This window comes from Portunus trituberculatus, chromosome 46 (assembly GCF_017591435.1).
Source record: "Portunus trituberculatus isolate SZX2019 chromosome 46, ASM1759143v1, whole genome shotgun sequence".
In the NCBI taxonomy this organism is placed as follows: domain Eukaryota; kingdom Metazoa; phylum Arthropoda; class Malacostraca; order Decapoda; family Portunidae; genus Portunus; species Portunus trituberculatus.
In genome coordinates, this window is record NC_059300.1 from 13158128 (window position 1) to 13185627 (window position 27500).

Here is a 27500-nt window from a genome sequence, read left to right on the forward strand (position 1 = left end):
CTCTCTCTCTCTCTCTCTCTCACGCACGGAAGAGGAGGATTTTCATTGTAACAAGCCCTATAAAGCTACCGCAAGCCTCTTACCAGGTGGGCATTAAAAGCTTACCCGAGGCTCAGCTTATTTTCTCGCTAAAGTAAAGGTAAGCGTACTTATAACCCGGGATTTCTTGCACGGACTCACCTTCCTTCTTATTGATTCCTCCTGCAGTGAATGTCAGTAAGAGTAATTTTTTGAAAGCGTATATTTTTTTTCTTTTCTTGGTTTTTTTCATAACTTGAGGGGGATAGCTTGATGATTGAGTGGTGGTGGTGCTGGTGGTGCTGGTGGTGGGAGGAAGTGTGTTAATCCCTGAACATCTACGTGGATAATTGTAAACTTTTAGGACTTGTAGTTTTTTATTACACGTCTCCAATATATTGTGTACTATGTTTATGTGTGTGTGTGTGTGTGTGTGTGTGTGTGTGTGTGTGTGTGTGTGTGTAGTGTGTCTGATGCATACATATCAGCGTTCGATAGTCATTTTCGTAATCTGTGTCTTTAGCGAGAGAAAAAGAACACATAAAACAGGATAAAGTTCTTTCCACCATTGCACATTCTTACCAATCTTTTAAACGCAGTAAAGACATTAATGGCAGCAACAGAATCCTTACTAACACTCTGATAGACGAGGAAAGGGTTCACGCGCTTCTCTATGGGTGTAGTGCGAGGAAAGTGAAAGAGAACAGTAGGTAAACGACATTGGATATCAGTTAAGGTTACGAGACAACGCCGTTTCTCTTGTCAAAAAAATAGTGGTAACATTAACTCGCGGTGGCCTACGATCTCCTAACTCAGAAACGGTTTGGTCTGTCACCACAACTATTTTCCAAGACCACAGAGACGATTATTTGGGTTTTCAAGGGTGTTTCTCCAATTAATAATGCAGAAATCTTGTCAGTCTGTCTCAACAACCGTAAAAAATACCTTACAAAAAACTCGTGTAAATTTAAATAAAGCCATTTTAGAAATAGTGGAGGTGAAGCATAGAAATATTTGAGAATACGAATCTCTACGCTTTACCAAAAAGAGGAAAAAGGAAGGGGGGGATAGTGAGTAGAGAGTAAACTCGGTAAGCCTTATAATCCCTTTAGAGGAAAGATGTAGTGTTATGGCCGGTCAGTGTACATGTCCCACGGTCTCTCACTCCCACAAGATATATAGTTCATCCCAGAAAGCAGGACACAATGAAGGGAAGTTGTTCACTGTAGAAGTAAGAAATAGAAAGGACGAGTGGGTAGTTAAGAGCAAGATTATGATGTGCTCGTTTGTATGTTCTTATGCTCCTATGATTTGAGTATTTTACGTTATAATTGTAGTGTTTCACCGTACTGTGGTGTATGAGTTTTATAATGTTACGGTTGTACCCACACTGCACCGCTCCACACGTGTGCTGGCTGCATACGTGACAACACATTAGCATGCAGGAGTGGCTGTACGCTCATGAACACTAATTACATCGCCTAATGATAGAGGGGTGCAGAATACAAGTCTCACGCACATTACCTGATATGGATGTGCTTCACGCTGTGTCTGTCACCAACGCCTCTCACCAGCGGCTTAATCCTCCCCTGTCCCGCGAGGCAAGCCCACATCTGCTTACGTCATGCATCAATACAAGAAAGTGTTGTGTTCCCAAGTGACACGCCGTGCTGATACATACGTAAATTACTTTGCAGCTTAGACGCGGTGACATATCCACATGTACTTGCACGCTCACACACGCCTACACACACACATACACACACACACACACACACACACACACACACACACACACACACACACACACACACACACACACCCTCTCTCTCTCTCTCTCTCTCTCTCTCTCTCTCTCTCTCTCTCTCTCTCTCTCTCTCTCTCTCTCTCTCTCTCTCTCTCTCTCTCTCTCTCTCTCTCTCTCTCTCTCTCTCTCTCTCTCTCTCTCTCTCTCTCTCTCTCTCTCTCTCTCTCTCTCTCTCTCTCTCTCTCTCTCTCTCTCTCTCTCTCTGTACTGACTTACCAACATGATCATCAAAGACTAACTGTCTAGATGTGGTTTTTCATCTATTGGATGGAATTAAGAACAAAATGTCTCCATATGCCAAAAGCTTTATTTGAATCCACATGCCACTAGAAATACAAGTTTTTATCTCCTCCACGTATCAACACTGTCTTCTATCCACTACCCTCATCTTTCCGATGAAATGATGATTCGCTTCAAATTATGTTGGAATGCACGTGGGTTGATAATTACAGTTAATTGCCCTTCGTGTAAGTATTTGTCTCTATTTGGTGGCATCCTCCACGTGCCTTCCTGTTCGCTCTGCCTCCCCCAGAACACAGCTGAGGTGATCAAAGAATACTCTTGCATAAACCACATTCATGAGTGCTTCCACCAAGCTTTCTCTGAATCAGATGAGAGGCGCCCTAGTGCCTCTGAAGGAACGAGAAATTACGTCTTCGATGAGCTAACTGGCAAACATTGCGATGACACTTGTTCTTAATGGAATGCATTTTGCTTTCGCTGAATTCTGCGAGTTGTCTCCGAGGCAAGAAATATTGCTTGGTGTATTATCGCCAGACGCTGCAGGGCTGCTGCTGGACAAAGCCTTCCAGAAACTAAAATTTTGGAAGATTTACGACATCGCGTCAATTTCAGTCACAGTCTGTCAGGAAACTTTCTAATGTCATCCCTCCGCCTGCCAGGTCATCTGATCTAATCTCCTATTTTCTGGCCATGATTTAGTAGTCTTTGATGTCCCTTTGTTCTGCACCGTCCTGGGACTTCCTTCATTGTATGAGTACGTGGTGCTGTAAACATTTGCACACTGTCTTGTTGTGGATGGACTCCTGGGCACCAGGCGTCACTCCAGCTGCTGTGTCTTGCCCTTGCCGAGTCTCTAAGCAAAGTGTTAGCGGCTGACACGCATCAGCCTTTCTGGTAATGCATCTTTAATTTATCACCATTATTTTTTGCTTGTTAATTATATCATGTTTTATTATGGGATATCGCGGGTCCCATATTGTCAAACAGGATATTCAGGATTATGCCCCACCAGTCCTCTGGTCAAGCTTGCATATGCATATATATATATATATATATATATATATATATATATATATATATATATATATATATATATATATATATATATATATATATATATATATATATATATATATATATATATATATATATATATATATATATATATATATATATATATATATATATATATATATATATATATATATATATATATATATATATATATATATATATATATATATATATATATATATATATATATATATATATATATATATATATATATATATATATATATATATATATATATAAAGATCATAAAAGCCAGTTCAGTACAAATAATTGTGTGATAGACCGGTGAATAATAATAAGGTTTTTCATAGTTTCTTAATCTCGCAGTCACCATTCAAGGTCCAATCATGAATGACAAAAGCTGTAATTTGACTAAACACTAACATTTGTGGACGTGCCAATGAAAATACTTCAATAAGAATAATATTCACAGTCAGACGCTGCGTGTTGTCAGCGTCCACTGCACAAAGAACGCCAAACAGGGAACACGCAGAAAAATTAGTTAAATTAATACACAAATAAATGAGAATAATTCAAGTGAAAACTTTTTTGTATGCTTCTTCCTCATACATACACCGATAGCCACAGTTTGCAATGTCCTCTTCCGTATGATTTTGTGATGTTATATTACCAATTCAAGTCTCCAGAGATAAAGACCGTGATTTCAGTTTGCCTTTAGAACTTAATCTTGATTTCTCTTCGCCCCTTAATGAAGCATCACCTTTCTAGCCACCTTCTGCATAGCCCAGACTGTAGTTCGCCACAGAAACAACGCCATATGCACACAGAGAGGGAAGAGTGGTCAAAGAAGCGATTTTGTCGTGAAATATTGAGGGGAAACAATCCGTAATAAAAGCCGCCAGAGAAGTGTGCTCGCCAGCCTTCAGCCAAATTGCTTCCACTCACCATAAAATCGTTATTGAAAACCCATGCCGGTGATGGAATATTTGTGGTGATCGGTGAATTTGTCCGGTGTCCACCACAGCTCGCACGTTTGTTTACTGTATGTGGGGAGCGAGACAGTGGTGGAGCAGTGTTAGAGGGATATTGCGGCCCCAACATCCAGGCCGTGTTTGTCCACCACTCTTTGGCTTGATTGTGTGTGGCTCTGAACCCTTGTCGTCTCTGTGTGTGTCTGTGTGTCTGTGTGTCTGTGTCTGTGTGTGTGTGTGTGTGTGTGTGTGAGAGAGAGAGAGAGAGAGAGAGAGAGAGAGAGAGAGAGAGAGAGAGAGGGAGGATGAAGGAGAGTGAATGAGTTTTTTCATTCATATTTCACCTTATACAGATTCTCTCCGAAGTGAGTAGTAACGAAACCTCCAACAAACACCGGATGCTTTTCACTTTACTGTATTTTCCTTCTTCCACTCACCTGTGAACACTTACCTCGCCACCTGCAGGCTTCGCTAAATGGTCATAATTGCTCCTCAGACACACACCTTCCCTCAACCTCGATTAATTAATGCCCTGGCCGACGTTGTACATTCCTATCGCTCTCGCCATACAGATGAATGTTCTCTCTCTCTCTCTCTCTCTCTCTCTCTCTCTCTCTCTCTAACAATAATAAGAAATGTGTTTGCAAAGAATGTCTACAATACTTTTTTTCTCCTAATTCAGATTTTACATGTAGGTAAGATGTGGACAGAAAGAAATTTAAAGCTGGACTAACCAACGCAATGAACGAACACCTGTGTGCGTTGTGGGTAACATGAGTTGTTGAATAAAATCATGTTTCTTGTACGACTTCATGTCATTCTTGATTTAGTCGTTAGTATGTCTTTCCAGGAAATAAAATTCCCATAAGTGTACAGGATTTGTGTGGATAGTCTTGGGTATGTCAATCCTGCAGCGATTAAGGATGCGGGTACATTGTAAATGTAAAAAAACTGCTGAGGTGAGATAATACTCGTATATAAAAATATTACAACTACGCATAAAACTTTTGCTCCGACGGATAATTACATATAATTGCCTTGAAGAATGTCTGCGGCGCCTAAAAGTTATGCTGCTGAATTCCACCTTGACCTTCACATGCTACAGACATACGTGGTGAGCAGTGATTCACCCGCGAGTGTTTGGCTCAGTGCATGGCGGGAGGAAGTGGGTACTGCCAGCAGAGACTGCAGTGTGCCATGACTTCAGAACTTCTCACTCCCGCCCTGCTTCCGCTCCACGTCCCCAAACTTATTGTGCCAGAAATTTGATATTTTATCTCCTCGGTAAATGTTTTAAAGCGACAGTGTGAAGGTGCAGGTACTAAGACAGAAATTCCTCCAGTTCCTGGGCTCTAGAAGTCCCCGGCTGTTTTTGGTCGTAGAAAACGAACATTCTTGCGTCGCCAACATAAGAGAACGGAATTAGATGGGCGACTTGAGACAAGCTGCGGGAGGTTTACCTTGCAGTCTCACAGCAAACAGTTAACGGGCAACTATATTTTCATATACACTAATTCAAGACGGAAATAAATCTTACATATTAATGGTATAATATTGAAATCAAAAATATTGATTTCATATATTATGTTCTTACAGAAATACCGTGTTGTTCTTCTAGAGTTTAGACTATTTTGTGTGAAATCACTACATGCTCATGTTAGGTTCTGCTGGTGACCGGGAAGGATGAGATGCGATGTACTACGTACCACTGCTGTGTTGGTGCACAGGCGGGGCGAGTGGCGCCAAGCAGGAGGGCAGCGACGGGAGGTTGTTATGCTTGGTGGCGGGGCTGTGGGGATGCGAGTCACTTCACACCACATGTGGCGGCGCCTCACTCAATGATTGTGAGATAGTAAAAGCAGAGGAGGAAGTACTTCAGGTTGCAGTGAGCGGTTCTGCTTTGCCAAAATATAGAGTATATGTCAGAAGAGAACATAATGTGTGTGGAAGGAAAGGATGAAAAGAAATGACGAAAGAGAGAGAAGAGAAAATAAGAAAATGGAAGGAAGACAAGGATAATTCACAGTACTTCCGCATGCGTCTCGACTTGCGCCCATTTATCATATTTCCCTTTCAACTCAAATTTATAGTGCTCAGTTGTCTCGTCGCCTCTTTTTCCTGTACATTTCCCTCTCTGTCGGCTCAACCTTCCATGCTTTTCTTCTCCTGATCATCATAAATCTTGTTCTCGTCCTCGTCTCCGTCAGCGCCTCCCGCGTCAATATTTCCACTGTCTTTTCCGGTACATTCGCTCATTTTCTCCTCTACCACACTTCTGTACTCGTATTCCTTTTTGTCATCCTCTTCCTTTCTCCTTTCGTCTCTTCTCTTCCTCCTTTCTCCGCTTATTCTTGTCTCGTTTTGTCTCTTTTACTCTCCTTTCGGTCGCGTCTCTTCTTTTCTTCTATTTCCGTTTCTCTTCGTCTCTACTCTTCTCCTCTTAGCTGTTTTCCTTTTGACTATTGTGTCTTCTCTCCTCTCCTCAATCCTTTCCTCTTCTCTCCTCATCTCTCATTTCTCATCTCTCCTCTCCTTCTTTTCTTTCTCTAGTAACTGATTTGAATGTTGACACAGCCGTGGTTTCAGTTTTTCTTAGTGATAAAATGGTGCAATAGCTGAATTGAGAGGGATGTGCGTGTTCCTCTCCTTTGTGCAATGGAATGGATGGTGAAGAGGGGAGACACTGGGGTATGAAGATATATTTGCTACATAGAGAAGTTTTTGTTACATAGAGATCAACTTGGGTATATTGATTTCTCTGATGCTGGTCATTGGTCAGCTTATTTTCTTTGTGACTGTGTGTGTGTGTGTGTGTGTGTGTGTGTGTGTGTGTGTGTGTGTGTGTGTGTGTTGTTGGGTGTGATGCTGTCTCTGTTGTCTGGTCGATTAGGCACGGCAGGAAACGTGTGGGTGAAAAGAAAAACAAAGGAGAGGTGACTGGGGGAACAGCGACACAGTTTGGGAAGTGGAAAGATGAACATATGGGAGGACGTGCGGGAGATAGAGATGGATGGTGTAGGGATGAAGCACGGGAGGGAAGGGTGCAAGGGTCCGAGGGGGAATAGAAGGATGTCATTTGTCTCAGTGACACACACACACACACACACACACACACACACACACACACACACACACACACACACACACACACACACACACACACACACACACACACACACAGGTGAAAACAGTATTTGCGTTGCTGCTTTTAGTCTTCCAGACATGCATTTCCGTGAACCGCTGTCTGGCCATCTCTCCTGTCTGGGTGGCTGGCGCGCCTGTCTGTCGCTTTCTAGGCCGTTCATGTGCGTAAGTTATTGATTCACACCCTCAAGTGAAAGTAGACTGTGTGTGTGTGTGTGTGTGTGTGTGTGTGTGTGTGTGTGTGTGTGTGTGTGTGTGTGTGTGTGTGTGTGTATATATATATATATATATATATATATATATATATATATATATATATATATATATATATATATATATATATATATATATATATATATATATATATATATATATATATATATATATATATATATATATATATATATATATTTTTTTTTTTTTTTTTTTTTTTTTTATGGCAGAAAAATCTAGCATAGCAAAACTGTGTAACGCTGCATCGATTTGGTATGTGTTTTTTTTTTCTTCATATGTGGGAGTAACATTACTATGAGACCCGCAATGCATCCCCGTCCTTGTGCCTTGTGACTGTCAGACTCTTGGAATTATAAACAAAAGAACATTCTCACTTCATGAAAGAAAGTAATAAAGAAAGGAAGTGTAATATATTCGAGAGACTTAAAGAAACACTTGAAGAGATGTGATGAGTTGATCATTTGTGCGAGGTTGAGTGTGGAGATACTCGGTCCTCGCCTCGACTTGTGGACGGGTGGGCGAAGCATCCTCTCGCCTGTGGTCCATAGCAGCTGCTCTGCAGTCAGTGTGACGCCCGGCAGTAGAGGGGTGGGAGGGTGTAGGAGCACTGTGAGTATTGAGAGGCCCGTTGTGATAAGCCAAGACGGGAGCTCCCTGCACACCACACAGGGGAGGAGGAGGCTCAGCGACGAGGAGTGTTGGGAAGGCTGCCGAGAAGTTATCCGCCTCGAGAGCCTTGATGTGTTTGTCCTCACCACGTTCAGCTCCTTCCTTACTCGGCGGTGTCTGTGAAGTGTATTTATTCAGTGCATAGAAACAACAATGTGATGTGAGATTTTCTTTTTCGGTGTGATATAAAGTGCTGTGGTGATTTATTTGGTACTTTTAAAAGAAAAGAACATGGATGAAAAGAAAACTAGATTTCTTGGGGGAAAACTGGAGAGCTGAATCACAATGCTAGATAAAAGGCAGAACATTCGACAAAACCAGATTGTGTTCATCAGATCGAACTTGTCATTGGCTTTGCTGGTTTGTGTGCGTCGCGGTGCTGGTGTGTCGAGGAACAATGAGTGAAGGAAGGCGCCAAACTGCAATTGACAAACATTAGATAATTTTTATATCATGAATCTGCTTTATCATGTCTTTGCAACACACACACACACACACACACACACACACACACACACACACACACACACACACACACACACACACACACACACACACATATGCTTAAATTCTAGCGTTAATAAGAAGCTACTTGTCATTATTTTACAGCACAATGGCGATTAGCATGTATGGAAATCTAGCGTTAGCCGTCTGTGTTCTCTTCGGTAGTCAAGGTTACGAGCAGGAAGAGTGTTGATTTGTTTGGACAGGGAGGGCGGAGGGACTGACTGGTGCGTCTAGGAAGGGAGGTGATGAATTCCAATGTGTTAATGACTGCTATTTCCCTAAGTAATTTAAAGAGAGAGAGAGAGAGAGAGAGAGAGAGAGAGAGAGAGAGAGAGAGAGAGCGCTGGTAAAACCTTCTATATATCATACAATTTTTTTCCCAAACCACTCGCATAAAATTTTGGTTCAAAGGATGCACGGTTCTACTTTCCCAGAAGGCAACAGACTTACCAGTACATTTAGTGATCTACGGTACTTGGCGCTTGACTGTCCTAAATACTGAGAAAAAATCCCTATTAAGTGTGTGTGTGTGTGTGCGTGTGTGTGTGTGTGTGTGTGTAAGTAGTGAATGGCTGGTATATAAGTGATGGAGCAAAATGGTCTCCCGAGGCACCATCGTGGAGTACAGCACTCAGATAGGCGTCCCGAGGCGGCTGCAGAGTCTATTTCTGTGTCAAGAGGCCTTTTCAGTGCGTCTTCCTGCTCCGAAATAGGTGTCATGATTACCACTATTAAGGGGGAAGTTATGTCACGCGTTGCTATTTCCTAGGCCGTACTACTTTCTTTGTGTTGTATATCTGGCAACACTGTTATTGTTCCCGTCGTAATGTAGAGCAGTAAGACTTTCCCTCATCCCTTGCCTTGCCTTGTCTCGCCTCGCCTCGCCAACTTGCACCTGCTGCCTCTTCTCCCCACCGACCTTGCTCTAGACAACGTCCTCCTCTTTCTATGCTACATGGGAAGTTTTTCGTTGGTTGTTCCACACACACACACACACACGCCCAGTAGCTCAGTGGTTAGAGCGCTGGCTTCACAAGCCAGAGGACCGGGGTTCGATTCCCAGGCCGGGTGGAGATATTTGGGTGTGTCTCCTTTCACGTGTAGCCCCTGTTCACCTAGCAGTGAGTAGGTACGGGATGTAAAACGAGGAGTTGTGACCTTGTTGTCCCGGTGTGTGGTGTGTGCCTGGTCTCAGGCCTATCCGAAAATCGGAAATAACGAGCTCTGAGCTCGTTCCGTAGGATAACGTCTGGCTGTCTCGTCAGAGACTGCAGCAGATCATACAGTGAAACACACACACACACACACACACACACACAGAGTACTTTATCTCCTTTTAATTATATGTTTTAAATGAGTGATAGAGTTGTGGTGGTTTTTACGTTTTTTTTTTTCTTATATACAATGTTAGCAGAGGTGACGTGTCTAGGTACAGTAGTGAAGCCTTTATCTGCTTCCGGAACACATTTCTGAGACGCCTCCAGTTTCCGTCCATTCGTCTTGTCTTTGTCCTTCTCTCTATTTTTTTCTTACTTCTACTTTCATGAATTCTGTCGCTTCCTTCTTTTTATCTTTCTTTTTCCTATTTTCGTATTTTTTTTGTCTTTCTTATTTTTATCTTACTTCTATTGTCATTAATTTTCTCCCTCTCTTTTTTATCTCTTTTCTTTTCTTTTTTTGTTTTTTGCTCTCATTTTTTCTTACTTCTATTTTCATTAATTTTGTTCCTCCCTTCTTTTATATTTTTTTTTCCTATTTTCATCGTTTTTTCTTCCTTTATTGATGTTATGTTAAAAAAAAAAAGATGCACAACATATTCAGTATTCATATGTTACCGTTCCCTGTTTCCTTTTCATTATTTCTTACTTCATTTTTCAACCAGCTTTTCCTTCTTATTTAGGCACCATCGTCTTTCCTTACAAATTATTAAGTTTTTTTTTCTATCTGCTCCAGCCACGTGAATTTCAGTGCCCTCCATCCATGTCTGTTCCTGCATTCATCTCTCCATTCCTCAGTACATTTCTCCCTGCATCCCTTTTTCTTCTACTCTTCTGCCTGTATCACCGTCTTGTGGGTCTCTCTTTTTATATCTTTATGTTCTTGTGTCTGCCTTCATGTCTGCTCTCTCTCTCTCTCTCTCTCTCTCTCTCTCTCTCTCTCTCTCTCTCTCTCTCTCTCTCTCTCTCTCTCTCTCTCTCTCTCTCTCTCTCTCTCTCTCTCTCTCTCTCTCTCTCTCTCTCTCATGGGAAGTAAGGGGCCTTAACATGGGTTATGGCCGGGGCTTGGTGCTGTTGAAGTCTGTATTCTGGTTTCCATCTGAGAGGATCGCCACATTACGAGTACCTTTCTGGCGGGACGGAGGAGGCAAGGGGGGGGATTATGGCTCCCCTGATGTCTTTATCCATTTGCCCCAGCTCCTGTGTCTTGCTTCTCTCCATGTTCTTATTTCCTCCTGTAGTTTTTTCTGGTTTTGTTTTTCTTGTTCCGGGTTGTAAGATTTCCTCATTCTCGTCACCGTTTTCTTTTTCTTTTTCGTTTTCTTTTTTTTTTTTGGTTCATTAATGTTTGGTGGTCTTTTTTTTTTCTCTCTTTCGTTTTGTTGATCTTCCGTTCGTTGTCTACATTTTCTATTCATGTTCTATATTTTCTTCGTCGTCACTGTTTTCTTTTCTTTTTTCGCTTTCTTTTTTTTTTTTTTTTTGTTCATTAATGTTTGGTGATGTTTTTTTTTCTCTTTCGTTTTGTTTACCTTCCGTTCATTCTACACATTTTTTTATTCATCTTCTACATTTTCTGTTTCTTTTTGTACTTTGTTGCTTTGTACGTATTGATTTATTTGTCTTTTCATTGCTAGACTTTCGTTTCTATTATTATTATTATTTTTTTTAGTTTTGATATATTTCCATTTTTTTTTTTTTTTTTTTTTTTGACTCTCGGTACTCAAGAATCAGGTTGAATTCACCAGCCAGTTCAGTGAATTAGCATGACTTTTGTTGAGTATTTGCATAATCACCGAGTATATTACCCAGCCATGTACTGCTCTCTCTCTCTCTCTCTCTCTCTCTCTCTCTCTCTCTCTCTCTCTCTCTCTCTCTCTCTCTCTCTCTCTCTTTGTCAGTCTGTCTTCCTAAGCACTTCCTTTCCTCCGAACACTACCGCGACTAGAGGAAGTTGTGAACAATTATACGTACTCTAACTTCGCTGTGTGTGTGTATGTGTGTGTGTGTGTGTGTGTGTGTGTGTGTGTGTGTGTGTGTGTGTGTGTGTGTATGTGTGTATTTTAATGTGTTTACAGTATTGTTTGGTCCCTTTAGATTCTCTTTTGTCCAACTTATATTTTTTACTTCATGAATGTTAGTTGCTCATGAAGCTCCTCCCTTCAAGCCAGTCTTATAAGAGAGAGAGGGAGAGGGAGAGGGAGAGGGCAATATAGAGTGAGCATTATTGAGTACTATAAAACCGGCTAATTATCAAACATTTTATTTTTATGTGTGTGTGTTAAGCGTAGCATCAGTTGAGGTGAGGGGCGGCGCGGCAGAGGACAGTGAGTGTGGTGAAGGGTTGTGATGCCTTGTGTCTCTAGGGATTGGTGTGGGAAAGGAGGCTGAGACTAGAGAGGTGAAGCTGTGAGGTTTGTGTGTTGCTTTCTCCTTGTGATTAACCCCTTTAATATTGCGGCAAATTTTCATCTTCAGTTATGTGTACGTTTAGATCATTTTATTGTCATTAGGAAGGGTCTGTGGTGGTCTTAAGATTAATGGCCATTGTCTTCACTATTCTAATCCCCAACATGAGTTTCTGAAGCTGTAGAAAACCACCAAATAGACACCAGAATGAATATGGATACGCGTCATGGTACTGAAGGGGTCAAGTTGAGATAGAGTGAGGCGTGAGTTGAGTGTTCGCTCCATGGCTTGTGTTGAAGTTTCTCTTTTCTTTAGTGTTGTGGTTTATTTTCTCTTGACATTCATATAGTTACTTTTCTTTCACTGTGGCGTTTGTGTTTTTCTTTTCGTTTTGCTTTTATTATGAATTGTATGAGTGTTGTGGTTTTTTTTCCCTTGACATTCATATAGTTAATTTTCTTTCACGGTGGTGTTTGTATCTTTATTTTTCGTGTTGCTCTTATTATGAATTGTATGTCTGTTATTATTTGTTGCCTCTGTGACTTTCTTTTAGCAATCTTTATTCACTTTCCCCTCCGCATTACGTTACGTGTCTCGGAAGTGGACTAAAAATACTAATTGGTGTGGACTCGTGATGTACGGTGGACACCTGCACTACAATATCCACTTTCTTTTATCTGCTATTGTTTACCAAGTGTTTTCTTTCCCTCTTATGTGCCTTTTTTCCTCGCAGGCTGCACACTCAATCACGTATGTGTCTTTATGGTCAAATGAGGCGAATTATTCTCCTAAACAACAGATATAAAAAACTTAACTTGGTCAGACCACAGAAAAAGCTCATGGCGCACTAACTAAAAGGATTAATTCATGAAATAATAAATAAAATACAATGCACATGAAGCAAGTGAACAGCATCGGATCCTAACAGCGAGCAGCGAGTGTGTGTGTGTCTGTCTGTGACGCGCCTTGGAGCAGCGAAGGAAAGTGGCGCTCTTGGCAAGGCGGTCGGGAGGGCGGCGGTGAGGTGTTGGGTGTGGGCGAAGGGTCTATCACTCGGCCCCTTCCTGGCTTCACTGATGAATTTGTAGTCACGCCCACTACCCATTCTCACCCACGACGCCCTATTGCTGCTGCACCCACACAGCCCCCATGAGCCTCTAGTCGCACCATGCAAAACCTCATAGTCGCCGGCGTTCCAGAACAGAGGTAAATGTCACCCACGTGTTGTGCCTCCTCGTCCATCCTTCACACAGTAGCTGTGTTTGCAGCAGCCAGGTGTAATTGTAAGTCACACGTAAGGATTGAATAGAAGACGTCCTGGAATAGTATTTTGAGGTCATTTACTTCACTGCACAGGTGATGATGGGCCAGTTTTATTAGCATGTGAAGTGTTGATGGTGGACAAACAGCACGTTGATTACACTGTATATGGGGATAATGAATACTTTGAGGGAGAGTGTCAATATTGACAAGCTAAAAAAGGGTCTTGAAAATTATCACAAGAAAGATTCTTAAATGTTCGCCATGTATTCCTTAAAAGTCATAATTTATTCTGAAATATATTAATGAACTTTGAATTGAGAAGTCCATAAACATTAAAACACAGCCATTCCCACAAGTGATGCGGAGATAAACGGTGTAGCATCCCAGATCTCTTTCCACATATTGCATCCATCTGTAGTGACCTCGTTAACAACTGCATTAGTGTGTTCGAACACTGATTTTATGATAAGATTGTCCTGAAATATGTAACACTACTTTAGCTCAGTGCAATCTCCCAGCAACAACCCCCGTGTGTCTTGAGATACGAGGCTGCCACTATAGCGGGGCTAAGCTTTCGAGGACACTTGTTGCTGCTAGACAGGTAATTGAGGATAATTACCTCTGGCTCAGCTCCCAGCTCTCTTTGGCTCCCGGCCTGCTTTATAGCAAGGGGCATACCACGCCGAGAACACGGCTATTTGGAACAACATGCTTACCGCTCCTTCTGTCACCACTGTTTGGGACTGATGGCACTAGAGGGGAACCACCACCTCCTCAAATATGTACTTGTAGTGGAATTGTAGAACCCGCAGCTCTCTATGCTACAAGCTCTTAGGTCACAGTATTCTCCATATTTCTATGGCGTAACATGGCACTGCAGTGTCCCTGTAGGGAAGCTTAATTCATGTTAGTATATTGAGATTTTTTTTCAGTAAAACAAGAACTTTCATCATTAAAGAGGTGAAAGAAAACCGAACCTGGTTGATATTTTTATTTTTTAAGTGTAGTTGCTAAATAAAGTTTTAATTATATTAAGTAAATATCCGTTTATTTTTATTATGGGACGATGTACTAGAAAGATTTAAAGTTAATAGGGAAAGAACAAGTAAAAAGTAGCCAAGGACTGTGTAGATACAATCAGTGAATAAAACAGGTGAGAGAACGTCACTTTTATTGTAAATTCCCTTATAATTTTCCTACAGGCTTTGGAGTGTGTTTTTTCCCGAAAAGGAGCGGCACTCGCCACAATGACCAAGCGTCTCCAAAGGCTATTGACAGTTTTGGTTCCTTTTACTCAATAAATTCCTTGTTTTTATCTGGGTTTGGTCTGTCTTAAGCACAGTGTTTACTGTGTGTGTGTGTGTGTGTGTGTGTGTGTGTGTGTGTGTGTGTGTGTGTGTGTGTGTGTGTGTGTGTGTGTGTGTGTGTGAGAGAGAGAGAGAGAGAGAGAGAGAGAGAGAGAGAGAGAGAGTATTCTAGTAATTTATTCAACATCTTCTTTATTCTCTATATATCATTGTGTGTGAATATCAGGACAACTAGCAGTGAGCCAATAGAGAGTGGATGAGTTCAGCAAAATTTCCTTCATGAGAAATGCTAATTAATGTTTTCTCCTTTTCAGGTAAGTTGACTGTTCCCTCCTTAACCTTGGCTGGCCGTCGTAAGTATAATTCTATTTTTTTTTTCACCCAGTAAATATTAATGTCACAAAAGAATGACGCAGATTGACCCACTTTTCCAGATGTGTCTGTGTGTGACGTGGATCTATAAATGTATTTCCATGTTTGCTTCATTAACGTTATTAATATGTGCTTGGGAACGCTCGTGTCATCGCACCACACAAATATTAAAGATACAAACTGAGGACATGATGTTTTACGTTTTTTTTTCATAATGTCATGGATATTATGTTTGTGTTCAGCTTTTGATCCAGTCATTAACTTTGGCGAGCAAGATTCATGGTAATATATATATATATATATATATATATATATATATATATATATATATATATATATATATATATATATATATATATATATATATATATATATATATATATATATATATATATATATATATATATATATATATATATATATATATATATATATATATATACACACACGGCGTGAGGACGAAAGGGTTGTTGTTGACTATGTAAAATTGTCTCCCCTGTAACGTTTTCTCTTGTCTTCAAATTTCAGTGGTATATTTTTTGAAGGAGGACGATTGTCTTCACTCCTTGCTTGTGGCGCTTATTTGATGGACACTGAGATCATCTGACTGTCATTTTTACTACATATATAAAAGTTAGTGATTGTCTTTGTTTATACAGAACCAGACACTCGTATGTAATGCTGGTTAGTGAGTCTGTGGTACCGACTGTATGGAACCTTGAAGTAATGAGAGTCGCTACTGCTGTCGTGGGAGACAACTATGAACCTGGAGACCCAAGAAATGCAAGGATGAACAAGAAGTAGTGAGAGAGAGAGAGAGAGAGAGAGAGAGAGAGAGAGAGAAAGATTAATAGGCACTCGTGACCTTGCCAGCTTTCAGTGTTGAGGGTTGGTACTCCTTTTGGCACACGATAAGTTAGCCCTGGCACCTTCTTTTCCACCTCCACCCTACATCCCCTCATTTCCTTCCTCTCCTCTCCCTTTTATCCATTTTTATCTCTCTCTCTCTCTCTCTCTCTCTCTCTCTCTCTCTCTCTCTCTCTGCTAAGTATGCTTTTTCGTTTCCTTATCATTTCCCTCCGTTTCTTCTTTTTTTTATGCTTCTTCTTCATTTCAAGCCATCATACAATTGCCACCCTTCTCTTTATTGTGTATTTTGACATATGTTTTATTCATTATCATATTTTTTCAATACGTTCTTTCTTAGCCTACGTTTCTCTTATTCCTTTTTCTATTTCTTCCTTCATGTTCCTCTTTTTATCCTTACATCGTCCATCCTTCCTTCGTGTTATGTTTTGTTTCCCGCACCCAAATATAATTTTAGTATGTACTATATCATTCCATCATTCCGTTTACTACACACACACACACACACACACACACACACACACACACACACACACACACAGTCAATATGAATCATGAGCGAGTCATTTCCGGAAGGTAGAGCGGATGTGTGGTGTGTGGTGTTGTCGTCTTGGTGGACAGGAATAGAAGCAGTGGAGGGGCGAGGGAGGAAAGAGAGGCAGTTCAATACCTCACCTGTTGATTCCCTCACCTGGCCTCACTCTTCCCTAGGTGGGGCGCTCCGTGGTGACATGGGAAACGTTTATCGTGCTTTCCACTCTGGATTTTCCCTTTTTCTTTGACACACTAAACGAAAACGTAAAGTTCAGAAAAACAATCTTCTGGCGCAGGTATTCTCACACAATATGTGCTGATACGCCTTGTTTACGCACGCTGCAGGCCTCGAGAGACGCTGGTTATCGACGTACTTTAACCTCTTCACTACCATGACACGCTTTCTTACTCATTCAGCTTACTATTTGATGATTTCATACAGCTTTAGAAACCTATGTGGGATTAAAATAGTGAAGACTCTGGCCATTAATCTTCTAACCTCCATAAATTTTTTTTAAGGTAAACAAAATCGTCTAATCATACCCAAATTTAGAGTAAAAATGCGGCTCAGTACTGAAGGGGTTAAACGGCGTGCCATCAAAGTGAGCTACTCCGGTGTTCGTGGAATAGGGTGCTGTGGCCAAGCTTGGCAAAGCATAGCGAGAGGAGAAAGAGGAACAGTGTGGGTTAAGAGGTCCCCACAAAACGAAACAAAGTAGATTTTGAAAGCGATAAACAATACGCTTGTGTGTCCCGTTTGTGCTTAAGGTCGATAAGGTAAGATTGTTGTCCCCAGTGTGTTCTATGTCTTGTATTGCTTTGTTTGTTGGACTTAAGTACTTGAGGAGTTGAAGTAGTTTGGAATTCAGTGAGAGGTGTTGAGTGTGTGGTTGGTTGTGTGTCCTTGAATCCCCGCCTTTCAGCAGTACGCTTCATGGGCGCCTCCTGCCCTCTCCTGCTGGCTGTTCATCCCTCTGGTGGATTGCCGTTCCTGTGTTGGACGTCCCGCACGTGTCTCTGCCGATGCCTCCCCGCTGCCGTAATCCGCAGTAATTTAGTCAACCATGGCCGTTAAGCCGGACCGGTGGGAGTGTTTTATAGCGTCAAGCAGACCGTTTGTCAGGGTCGTCTTGACAGCTGTTCCAATTTATAGTTCTGACTTGAATTCATATAGGATGATTTAATGACCTAACTGTCGCCGATTTTTTTTCTAATAAAAATTCATTTTTGTCAGATGTTAATGCTCGTTGCTTCCTCTTCAAGGATATTTTTTTGGTTTGTAAGTTGCATACAATTCTCACGATTCTACTTCCTCTATGCAAGACAGTGAATGCAGCAGCTCACGGGGAGGCGTCATGATGATGAAGCGCATCTAATAATAAAAAAAAAAAGTTAACGTGAAAAAATCATATAAAAGTACATTTTAGATATCAATAAGGTCGACGTTAAAACATATTATTCCTAAGCTTAACGCAAATACGAGCATTCCCAGTTTAGCTTCACAAACTTAACTTAATTTTGCCTCCACGTTAAAGGGAGGCGTGGTGGCTCAGCTTTAAATGGAATTAACCCGTCGTTGACTGGTCGGCTGACTCACCGGAGGTTAAAAAAAAAAAAAAAGCTCACCACGGCTGGCTACTCCTGCTGGCGGCACGGAGGGTCAATTGACAGGTAGATGGTCGTTGTCCAGCTCATCTTGCCATTACCTTTGATAAGTCATTGATTGCCTGTCTTTATTGCAGGCGTGCCTATGTTATGCTCGCCTCAGCCTTACTACCGCCAAACACATAGGCGAGAATCAACATTTCTTTATGAAAGAATCGGTAGTCTTTGAGTGTATCAGCCTCCTCCCCAAGTGTTCCCTGCTTCACATTGTCTGTAGCCAGCTAATGATCATTTTTTTCAATATAAATATTCTTTACTTATTAAGCTTAATCATGTACAAAAGTGATAATGATAGTAGTAATAATGATAATTATGATAATAGTAAAATGATATGATAAACGAATAGGATGTACGTGAGGATGAGACCACGAAAAAGATCTGTACTGTCTGCGAGATGTCAAACCTAAGAAATTGAGATTCACATGTACCATTTTTGCGTGTGTGATCATCATCTCATGCGCTTCTTTTTAGTGTCATCATCATCATCATCATCATCATCATCATCATCATCATAATTATAATCATCATCATCATCATCGTCATCGTGAAACAATTACCATCGTCATCGTCACGGAGAAAGAATGGTGTGGTCGGAGTGCAGCCTTCAGCCGTGAGTGGCGGGGCGCGCGTCCAGTCTGGTCCACGGGAACAAATCGGTGATGGCTGTCGTAATGAATAGCGATGAGGCACCAGTGAGTCGCCGCCAAGACTGCAACAAATCCCCGAGTAAAGTGATTGGCAATATAAGACGCGAGTCAAAGGACATTTAACTCCGTGTTCTGTCTGGTCGCCGGAAAACTGGGTCAAAGTGCTCTCCCATGATTTCCACCAATTCATATGTAAAGTATTCGTAATAAATTGATGTTTCTTACTTAGTTGGATTGATTATTAAAATTTCTCGTTTCATATCTTGTCACTTATCGGGCAATCAAGATTATATTGGTTAGACAACAACCAGTAGCAATAGTTTTTATATGCTAAACGAACACAGAGTACTGGTAGCGTAGCGGTCTGTATTGACAACACACTCCATTGTTAGAGTGTGGCAGAGTACGATAAAATGCTTCCATGGTCCCCCCGAGACTCAGCGGGAGCCAATGGCTGCGTGCGCGTGTTGATAAAGATCAAACTGAAGATGTCAAGGTCGGTGAGAGCCTCATCCCCGAATCAGTAGCGGCAAAGGTTACCAAGCCAGAAGTAAAGGTCAGTCTGGCAAGTTTGGAGGAGGGGAAGGTGGCTTAATCTGGTGGAGTCGGCGAGCAATGGTCATCGTGCGGGAAGAAAGAATAGTCACTGGGAGGCTGGAGGAGGCTGAACGAAACTGGAGGAAGCATCATGACATCACATTCTTGTAAACAAAAAAAGTAATATAATGTCTTTCAGAAAAAAAAATGAAAATAATGTCTTCGTTCCCTGTTCTTTCTGTCAGCAAAATTGCTTCTTTTTCGATGGAAAGTTTGGAGAGAAAACGACTGGAAAGGCGGGGACTATAACCAGAGATTATGAATATATGCCCTGCTACCGGATGAAGGATATAAGAAACCCATGGCCATGCTGACATTCTGTGAGTCTGACAAGCTCGGCGTTCAATCACATAACTCTTGAGGCGCTAGAAATAAAGTATATCTTACCACATAACAAGAAAGCAACCTCGCAAGACCATATAAAGCCCTTCCTCCTCGTTATTTGACAATCTTGTAAGAAAACTCCTGCAATCTCCCAAGAATCTAGGCAACCACTGCCTCACCACACGAGTAAACAAACCCTTCAGTGCTCATATTGATTATAGACAAATGCTGGTTTGTTGTCCCTAAATAAACTTGTGGTAGACATGCAACCCATCAGTGTTCCTACAAAATGACCATTACTATTAACAAAAAGAAATAATCCATGCCATTCGTGTGTGTGTGTGTGTGTGTGTGTGTGTGTGTGTGTGTGTGTGTGTGCGAAAACATGTCCACATCCAAGTGAAAGTATGGCATTAAGGATACAGTTTTCTTCCTTCCATTTTTTCTTTTAATATCGTTTGGATTTGCATATTTCATAGAGTCGATGCCGCCTTCCTTTTATTCCCCTCTGTGCGTGGCTCACTCCGGCCCTGTATTGATGGAGGAGTGAAGGAGCTCATTGGTATTCTTTACTAGGAGATCAAACGCGCTCTTCTCAACTAACCGACTGAGTAACCAACCAACCAACCAACCACAAACCAACCGAACTTTTAACACACACACACACACACACACACACACACACACACACACACACACACACACACACCTCCATGGCCCTATCTCCTATACTCTCCCCATGAAGTTTTTTTAACTCCTGCAAAGCCTCAAGGTCGCCGCAACAACACAACTTATTCCGGGGAGCAGAAAATACCGACAGACTTTCCTAGTGCTGTGGATTCACTCGACGCCTCCCATACCATTATCATAAAGCCTTTACACACACACACACACACACACACACACACACACACACACACACACACACACACACACACACACACACACACACTGCAACGCTAGCATACAGCACTGGGAAGGGGAGATCGGGGCTGAAGTCTTTGCTCTGGCTGGCAGCAGACAAGCCGAGGCACCGATGAGGATGTGGTTCTTTGTCGCTCCCGTAATGACCTTTTATTGTGGCAAGGAAAGGAAGCTGGAGTAATGGATAGCTCTGGGCGGTGTGGAGGTTGTTGGAGGGAGGCCAGTAAGTTAGTTAGCGAGTTGTGGTGATTCTTATTTTGTACGAGTAGGTCCTTCGTTGTCTTGTTTTAGTACGTAGATCAGGTGTTGCAGTTTTTGTCATACTGTTTTTTCTATGGTGTGTGTGTGTGTGTGTGTGTGTGTGTGTGTGTGTGTGTGTGTGTGTGTGTGTGTGTGTGTGTGTGTGTGTGAGTGTTTATGTAAGAAGGAAAACCAGTCAAGATAAAAAAACTAATTTAAACAAAAATGGCTTACTGAGATGCCGGTCTCCAAACAGGATGAAGGAAATGTAATTCCAAGTGGACTCCGAGGATGAGTAAAAGGATGTGTGTGTGTGTGTGTGTGTGTGTGTGTGTGTGTGTGTGTGTGTGTGTGTGTGTGTGTGTGTGTGTGTGTGTGTGTGTGTGTGTGCAGTACTCTGATAATGCAGGAGATTCCCACGTATGAACTTATTGTCGAGTCTGTGTCGGCCAGTAGCGGTGCGAAGTGACTGCCCCGATGCTGCGCTCATTTCCATCCCGTATGTGTTGAGTTTTCGTTCTGCAGAGTGTCATGACTCCCTGCACGCGCGGCAATGTGCCCTAAGCCTTTCACTGATCCAGATTGACGTTCTTTCATGACGGTGGCAGTGGTGGTGGTATTAGTGGTAGTTGGTAGTTATAGTAGATGGTGTGTTTGGAAACGAATTAAAGAAATATATAAATAGAATCCGTAATATCCAGTGGTGATCTTTCTTACAGTTTATCATAACACCTGTGACTGTAAGTAATTTTATGGGAATTGATTTGAAGAATTAGAAAGAAAAAAATATTACGTATCACCACAATATGCTGAATTTCTAACCAAGCAAAGCAAGAACAGCAATTAAAGTTGTCACAATACAACAATATGAATGGAGAGAAGAAAAAATCAGGCTTGAATGAATAAACAAGACTTAATATAATATAAAATATTACCCGGTCCTGTACTTTCACTTGACATTTCACCTTTAAGTTCAGAGAGAGAGAGAGAGAGAGAGAGAGAGACCACCACCAACCCACCGACCAACTCTCTAACAAAAAGACAGACAAACAAACAGACAACCCTTTCCCTCAAAATATTTTCGTGGCCCTCAGCTGCAGTCACTCATTTTGCTGCAAACACTCGTGGCGCAGTGGTGGCCGCGGTGGACGAGCTGCTCTAACACGGTGGCCTCGCGCCGGGGCTGTTCGCTGGGCAGTCTTGTAATGGATGAGAAGTTAAACGAGGAGGACGGCGCCAGGGAAGGACCGCTCATGGGGACAACACTAACATTGCCAGGCTCAGCTGTGCAAAATTAGAGTATATGTATGACAACGTGCCGAGTGTTTAGAGTTTAGACTGTTTGTATGTTGTGTGTGTGTGTGTGTGTGTGTGTGTGTGTGTGTGTGTGTGTGTGTGTGTGTGTGTGTGTGTGTGTGTTTCACTTGTTTGTTGTTGTTGTTGGTGTTTTTGTTCTTTTTATTCTCTTCCCGTCGTTTTTTTTTTTTTATTCTGCGTATGTTTGTGTTTCTTCTTTACCTTTTTTTTCTTTTTTCTTGATTTTTCTCCTGTTTTTTTCTGTTCTTGTTCTTGTTCTTTTCTCGTTGTTCCTGTTGTTCTTGTTCTCGTTCATGCTTTTGTTTTTCTTCTTGTTCTTGTTCTTCTTTTCTTCTTGTTCTTCTTTTCCTTCTCCATCTCCTTCTCCCTTTTCTTCTTTCTCTTCTTCATTATACTTTTTCCGGAGATGTCCCAGGTACAAGCCACAGATCAGTAGAGTGGAGGCATGGAAACCTTTAGCGAGCGGTTCACGGGGCCACTGAGGAAACATGGAACCAACATAACCCGCTGTGAACTGTGGCGCGACTTTATGGAACCATTATCAACCTCACCTTGCTTTTTAGGACAGGATTGGTTTAGCCTTGCGAAGTTCAAATAAGGGATCCGGCCACGCAGTTTTGAGGTATGTGTAAGGAAAATAACTAGACTAAATACATGCGCAAATGCAAAACAGTATATTTATTAGTAGTTTTGCCATGTGAGTTTGTAAATATTATGTAACAAAGTTTGGAGGATATAAAGTTTGAAGTATCTGAGGTGTGAAAGCATCGGCAACATCACGTGTCACTAGTAATCAGTCAAGTGTATAGTAGTTTGTAAAATCAATAAATCCTTTTCTTAAACGTTTACCCTTCAGTACCATGAGGTGTATTCATTCTGGTGACTTTATACAGCTTCACAAATTTATGGGGAGGATTAAAATAGTGAAGACTCTAGCCATTAATCTTCTGACATCCATAGACCCTTCTTGTCAATAAAATCATCTAATCACACCAAAAATTCATGATAAGAATGCGTTCCAATATTGAAGGGGTTAACCACCTCCTTGATGACAGATGAAAAGTTAACCTCTTTCTGAATACAAAGTTATAGCAGGTCACATAGAAGAAAGGAAGGCTTGATCACTAATACAAGCTTGTACATTTTGTCTGGTGATCCGAAGATGGCCCCCACAAAGAAGCAAAGTACCTCCGCTGGGATTACCGCGAGTATAAAAGAATTAAACTGTAACTCGTTTCCCAGAAGTAACTTTCGCTGGTGGTGAGACGCTGAGTTTGCTGGGGCGGCGTCTTTACACACCCGCCAGCTTGTCTGTGGCTGCTCGAGCGGCGCGTCCCGAGAAAGTGACACGAATTTGCTATTAGTTTGAATGCATTATCTCTTACTGCTCTGTGGAAGAATATTGCCTTTGATAAATAGTTCTCTCTCTCTTTTTTGGAGTGTAACGCTGGAAGATAGATCATTAGTACTGCTTTATCTCAATGAACGAGATAATTAACTTCCATTATCACTGTCACACTCTCATTACCGCAATTAAAAAGCTATTAATACATATTGTAAGGGCATCTTCATCGTAGCTTTGAACTATCCTTTGCGTAAGATTACTGATACGAACACAAGATGAAGCCATTTTTCCTTCCATCCCTATCGCAATAGTGAGCTTCAGTCAAGTACTTCACAGTAGATTCCTTCGGCTATTGATTTGATGCTTCTCTGCTGCATCATTACGAACATCTAAACAAATTTCTTTTTCTCTCTTTCCTTCCCTCTGTCCGTGTCTCGGCAGCGTCGCAGCGAGGATATATAGAAATGACGTGGGATATTCTTGATAAGGCTGGTTATCCCTTCCTTCCCGTGTCCCATCTTTCAGAGTACATCCTGCCTCAGAGCCGCCACCTATCCCCCTCTGGAGCCTTTAGTTCTCCTTCTCCCCACACATGCTCGTACGCCCCATCTCCTACCTCCCTCCCGGTGCCCTGGCCTTCCCTACCCACTGCATGTTGGTGTAGGGCGAACCAGGGAAGCGATCTGCATAATGGACACAATTCACAGTCTGCCCTGGAGAAAACTGTGCTAGTGTACACCTTTTCCGCCGCACACTGCAGAATCTAGATATCCAGCCTTTTTTTTTTTTTTCTTTCTCTTTCCCCTTCTCCTCTCCCCCTCCTTCCTCTCTCTCTCTCTCTCTCTCTCTCTCTCTCTCTCTCTCTCTCTCTCTCTCTCTCTCTCTCTCTCTCTCTCTCTCCTTACCCTGTTACCCTGCATATCCTCTGCCCCAACGTCTCGCACCACTGACTTCAGTATATTTTTTTCTTTTCACGCTCCCTCCCTTCATAATTTAAAATTGAAGTATAGTTGAATTTCAATTGTATTAGTAAACTTGCTTCTCTTAATAGATTTTACACTCTGTTTCAACCACCACTTGACTTTTTGGGTGTAATTTTCTCAAGTTGATGTGTAACTTTTGATTACATAGATAAAATTCTTTCCTCCAGTGAAAGTGAAAGACAATTCTTCAGTGATAAGTTATATTGAAAGTTGAATATAGTTTGTTATTATTCTTCAACGTTGCTTTGGAGTTATTATGGATATAAAATGCATTTGTGGGAAGTCGCCCTCACTTCATGGGAACTGAATATGTACTGCCAGGGAAACAGTGACTTCAGTTCTGAGGGGAAGGTCGTAAGTTGTGATGGTAATGCCAACGCAGCCTTTATCATCACTAATGTGTAAGAATGGGATGTTTACACAGTTTTATCTTCATATTTAGAATTTTTGTGCATGAACGCCAAATTTTAACACACACACACACACACACACACACACACACACACACACACACACACACACACACACACACACACACACACACACACACACACACACACACACACACACACACACACACACACACACACACACACACACACACACACACACACTATATTTAGAATTTTCTGTGCATTAACACCAAATTTTAACACACACACACACACACACACACACACACACACACACACACACACACACACACACACACACACACACACACACACACACACACACACACACACACACACTGTGCATTACACACTAAATTTAGAATTTTCTGTGCACACAACACACACACACACACACACACACACACACACACACACACACACACACACACACACACACACACACACACACACACACACACACACACACTATATTTAGAATTTTCTGTGCATTAACACCAAATTTTAACACACACACACACACACACACACACACACACACACACACGAACACACGTACATAAGTAACTGTGTGAGGCGCCACCAGGAAGAAGGAAAAAGGAAGGCGGGCGGCGGGGGGTCAGGAACGTCCTCCCCTTCCTCTCAGTACTCGTCCCGCGCCTCACCCTCGAGTAGTTTAGAATCCCCGTCCATGGCATCCATTATCCCGCGGCTTACATAGTGGCTGCGTGCCAAGGAGACGGCCAAGGATAGGCTGCTTGACGCCATGGAAGGAGAATTCAGTGCCTTGCTATAGACGTCGCCGCTGCCGCCACCCGTGTATTCCTTAAACATTGTGCATTACCCCGTAAAACAGAAAAAAAATGAACGCATCTGTATTTTCTTCTCTGGTTGAGTTTGATTTAATCCTTTTGTCATTTTGCATTTGAGATTCGAAACCAAGGTATTATATATTTTTTTTCTTAAGGTTTCTATGATATTGTATAAAATTGTGCAGTTCTATTTAAAAGAATCAGGGAAAATAAGTGAGTTTTTTTTGTGTAGTAGTTTTTTTATTTTTTTATTAAAGGAGACATACGTAGTGTCCATCAAAGCGTCATTAGTTAGAGCGAGTTGTGACGCGTACTCTCCCATTATAGCAGTGACACAGTTGTTGAATGGATGGATCGAGAGGCAGTTTAGGTGGTGTGTCGGTGGTCGCTCAGCTTTAAGGAGTATCTCTGTTTCCCCGTAATTCCATTGGTTACTGTGAGGATTCCGGCAACTCAAGCAATACGTTCTTTAAATTATGAAACTTTCTCATACCATCTGCTCATTGCCACTCTCGTCCCTTGTCCTTCACCTCAACACCCTCAGTGACCTCTCACTCTCTCTGGTAGAATGTTTAGCTTCGTGAACGGAAGAATTATGATCAGTGAGGAATTCCACCCAACTGATGCCACAGGGAGTTTGTGCCGTGACTCACTAAGCATTGGGATGGCTTGAGCAATCTAGACTACTATCACGTCTACAGTTTCAGTTGTAACGATTGTATAACGTGTCGAGGTCCGGCGCAGGTGTGAGAGCACTTCTAGCACATCTGAGGCTGACCAATTACACCGCAGCAAGTTACATAAGTGTCTTCTTAGTACTAGATTTGCATCAATCTTTCCCGTCAACTACAAAGACGTTATTTTGGAACTTCTGAAGATTTGTCGCCTTTCTTAACTCTCAAGTCTGGCCATTAATTACCACCCAGTGCGCCTCGTGCCTTCCTCGGCTGACGCCCGGCAGGGACAGGCGGCAACAAGCGTGTTCCGAGTAGGTTGCGAGTACTAGCGATTTGCGTGTGAGATTCGTATTTGCGTTTTTCTCCACGTCGTATGTATTGTTGTACGTCATAAATAAAGACATATTGATGGATCGCTGTCATTCTCGCCGCCGTGCCTTGTGATTCTCCATTCGATATGAATAAGGAAATACCCGAAAACCACAGCGATATGTGCTATTTTTACCGGCTTATCCTTCCCTTTCCTCAACTACCTTGTTCTGTGTGTGTGTGTGTGTGTGTGTGTGTGTGTGTGTGTGTGTGTGTGTGTGTGTGTGTGCACGCTTATCGTCAAGAAATAGAGTAAAACGACTTTTATAACACTCCATACAGAATCATCCCAAGTCTTTATACATCATCAATAAATCTCTATAATGGTTTTCCGTGGCACTCGTTCTGTCTCGCCCCAAGGTAATAAAACTGCCAGGCTAACGTCACGTCCCCTTAGTACCGCTAATGCCTATGCTGCTCCTCCGTGGCGTTACTTTCACTCACTTCAAAATGTGTAAGAAAGTTGCCGTTCGTCTCTTGTTTGGCCAGTCGACCGTGGCTGTAAATATCCTCATTCACAATTTCTTCCTCAATCCTTCCCCTTTATTTACTTTTTAGATCGAAGAAATGCAAGCAAAAAAACTCTTATT

General features: G+C 41.8%; 1 protein-coding gene across 2 annotated transcripts in view; it reads left to right on the top strand.

The window, feature by feature from the left end:
* The window catches only part of LOC123520337 (potassium voltage-gated channel protein Shaker-like), a 624445-nt gene that overhangs the window by 165814 nt on the left and 431131 nt on the right, over positions 1 to 27500 (top strand). Inside the window, exon 1 of one of the 2 annotated variants that reach the window (XM_045282553.1) lies at positions 13019 to 13460. The exons of the other annotated variant lie outside the window; for it this stretch is intronic. Within the exon in view, the coding sequence (XP_045138488.1) occupies positions 13423 to 13460 (38 nt within the window). The 5' untranslated portion in view covers positions 13019 to 13422. Of the gene's footprint in view, positions 1 to 13018; positions 13461 to 27500 lie in introns of those variants that run through there. 2 annotated transcript variants of the gene reach the window in all.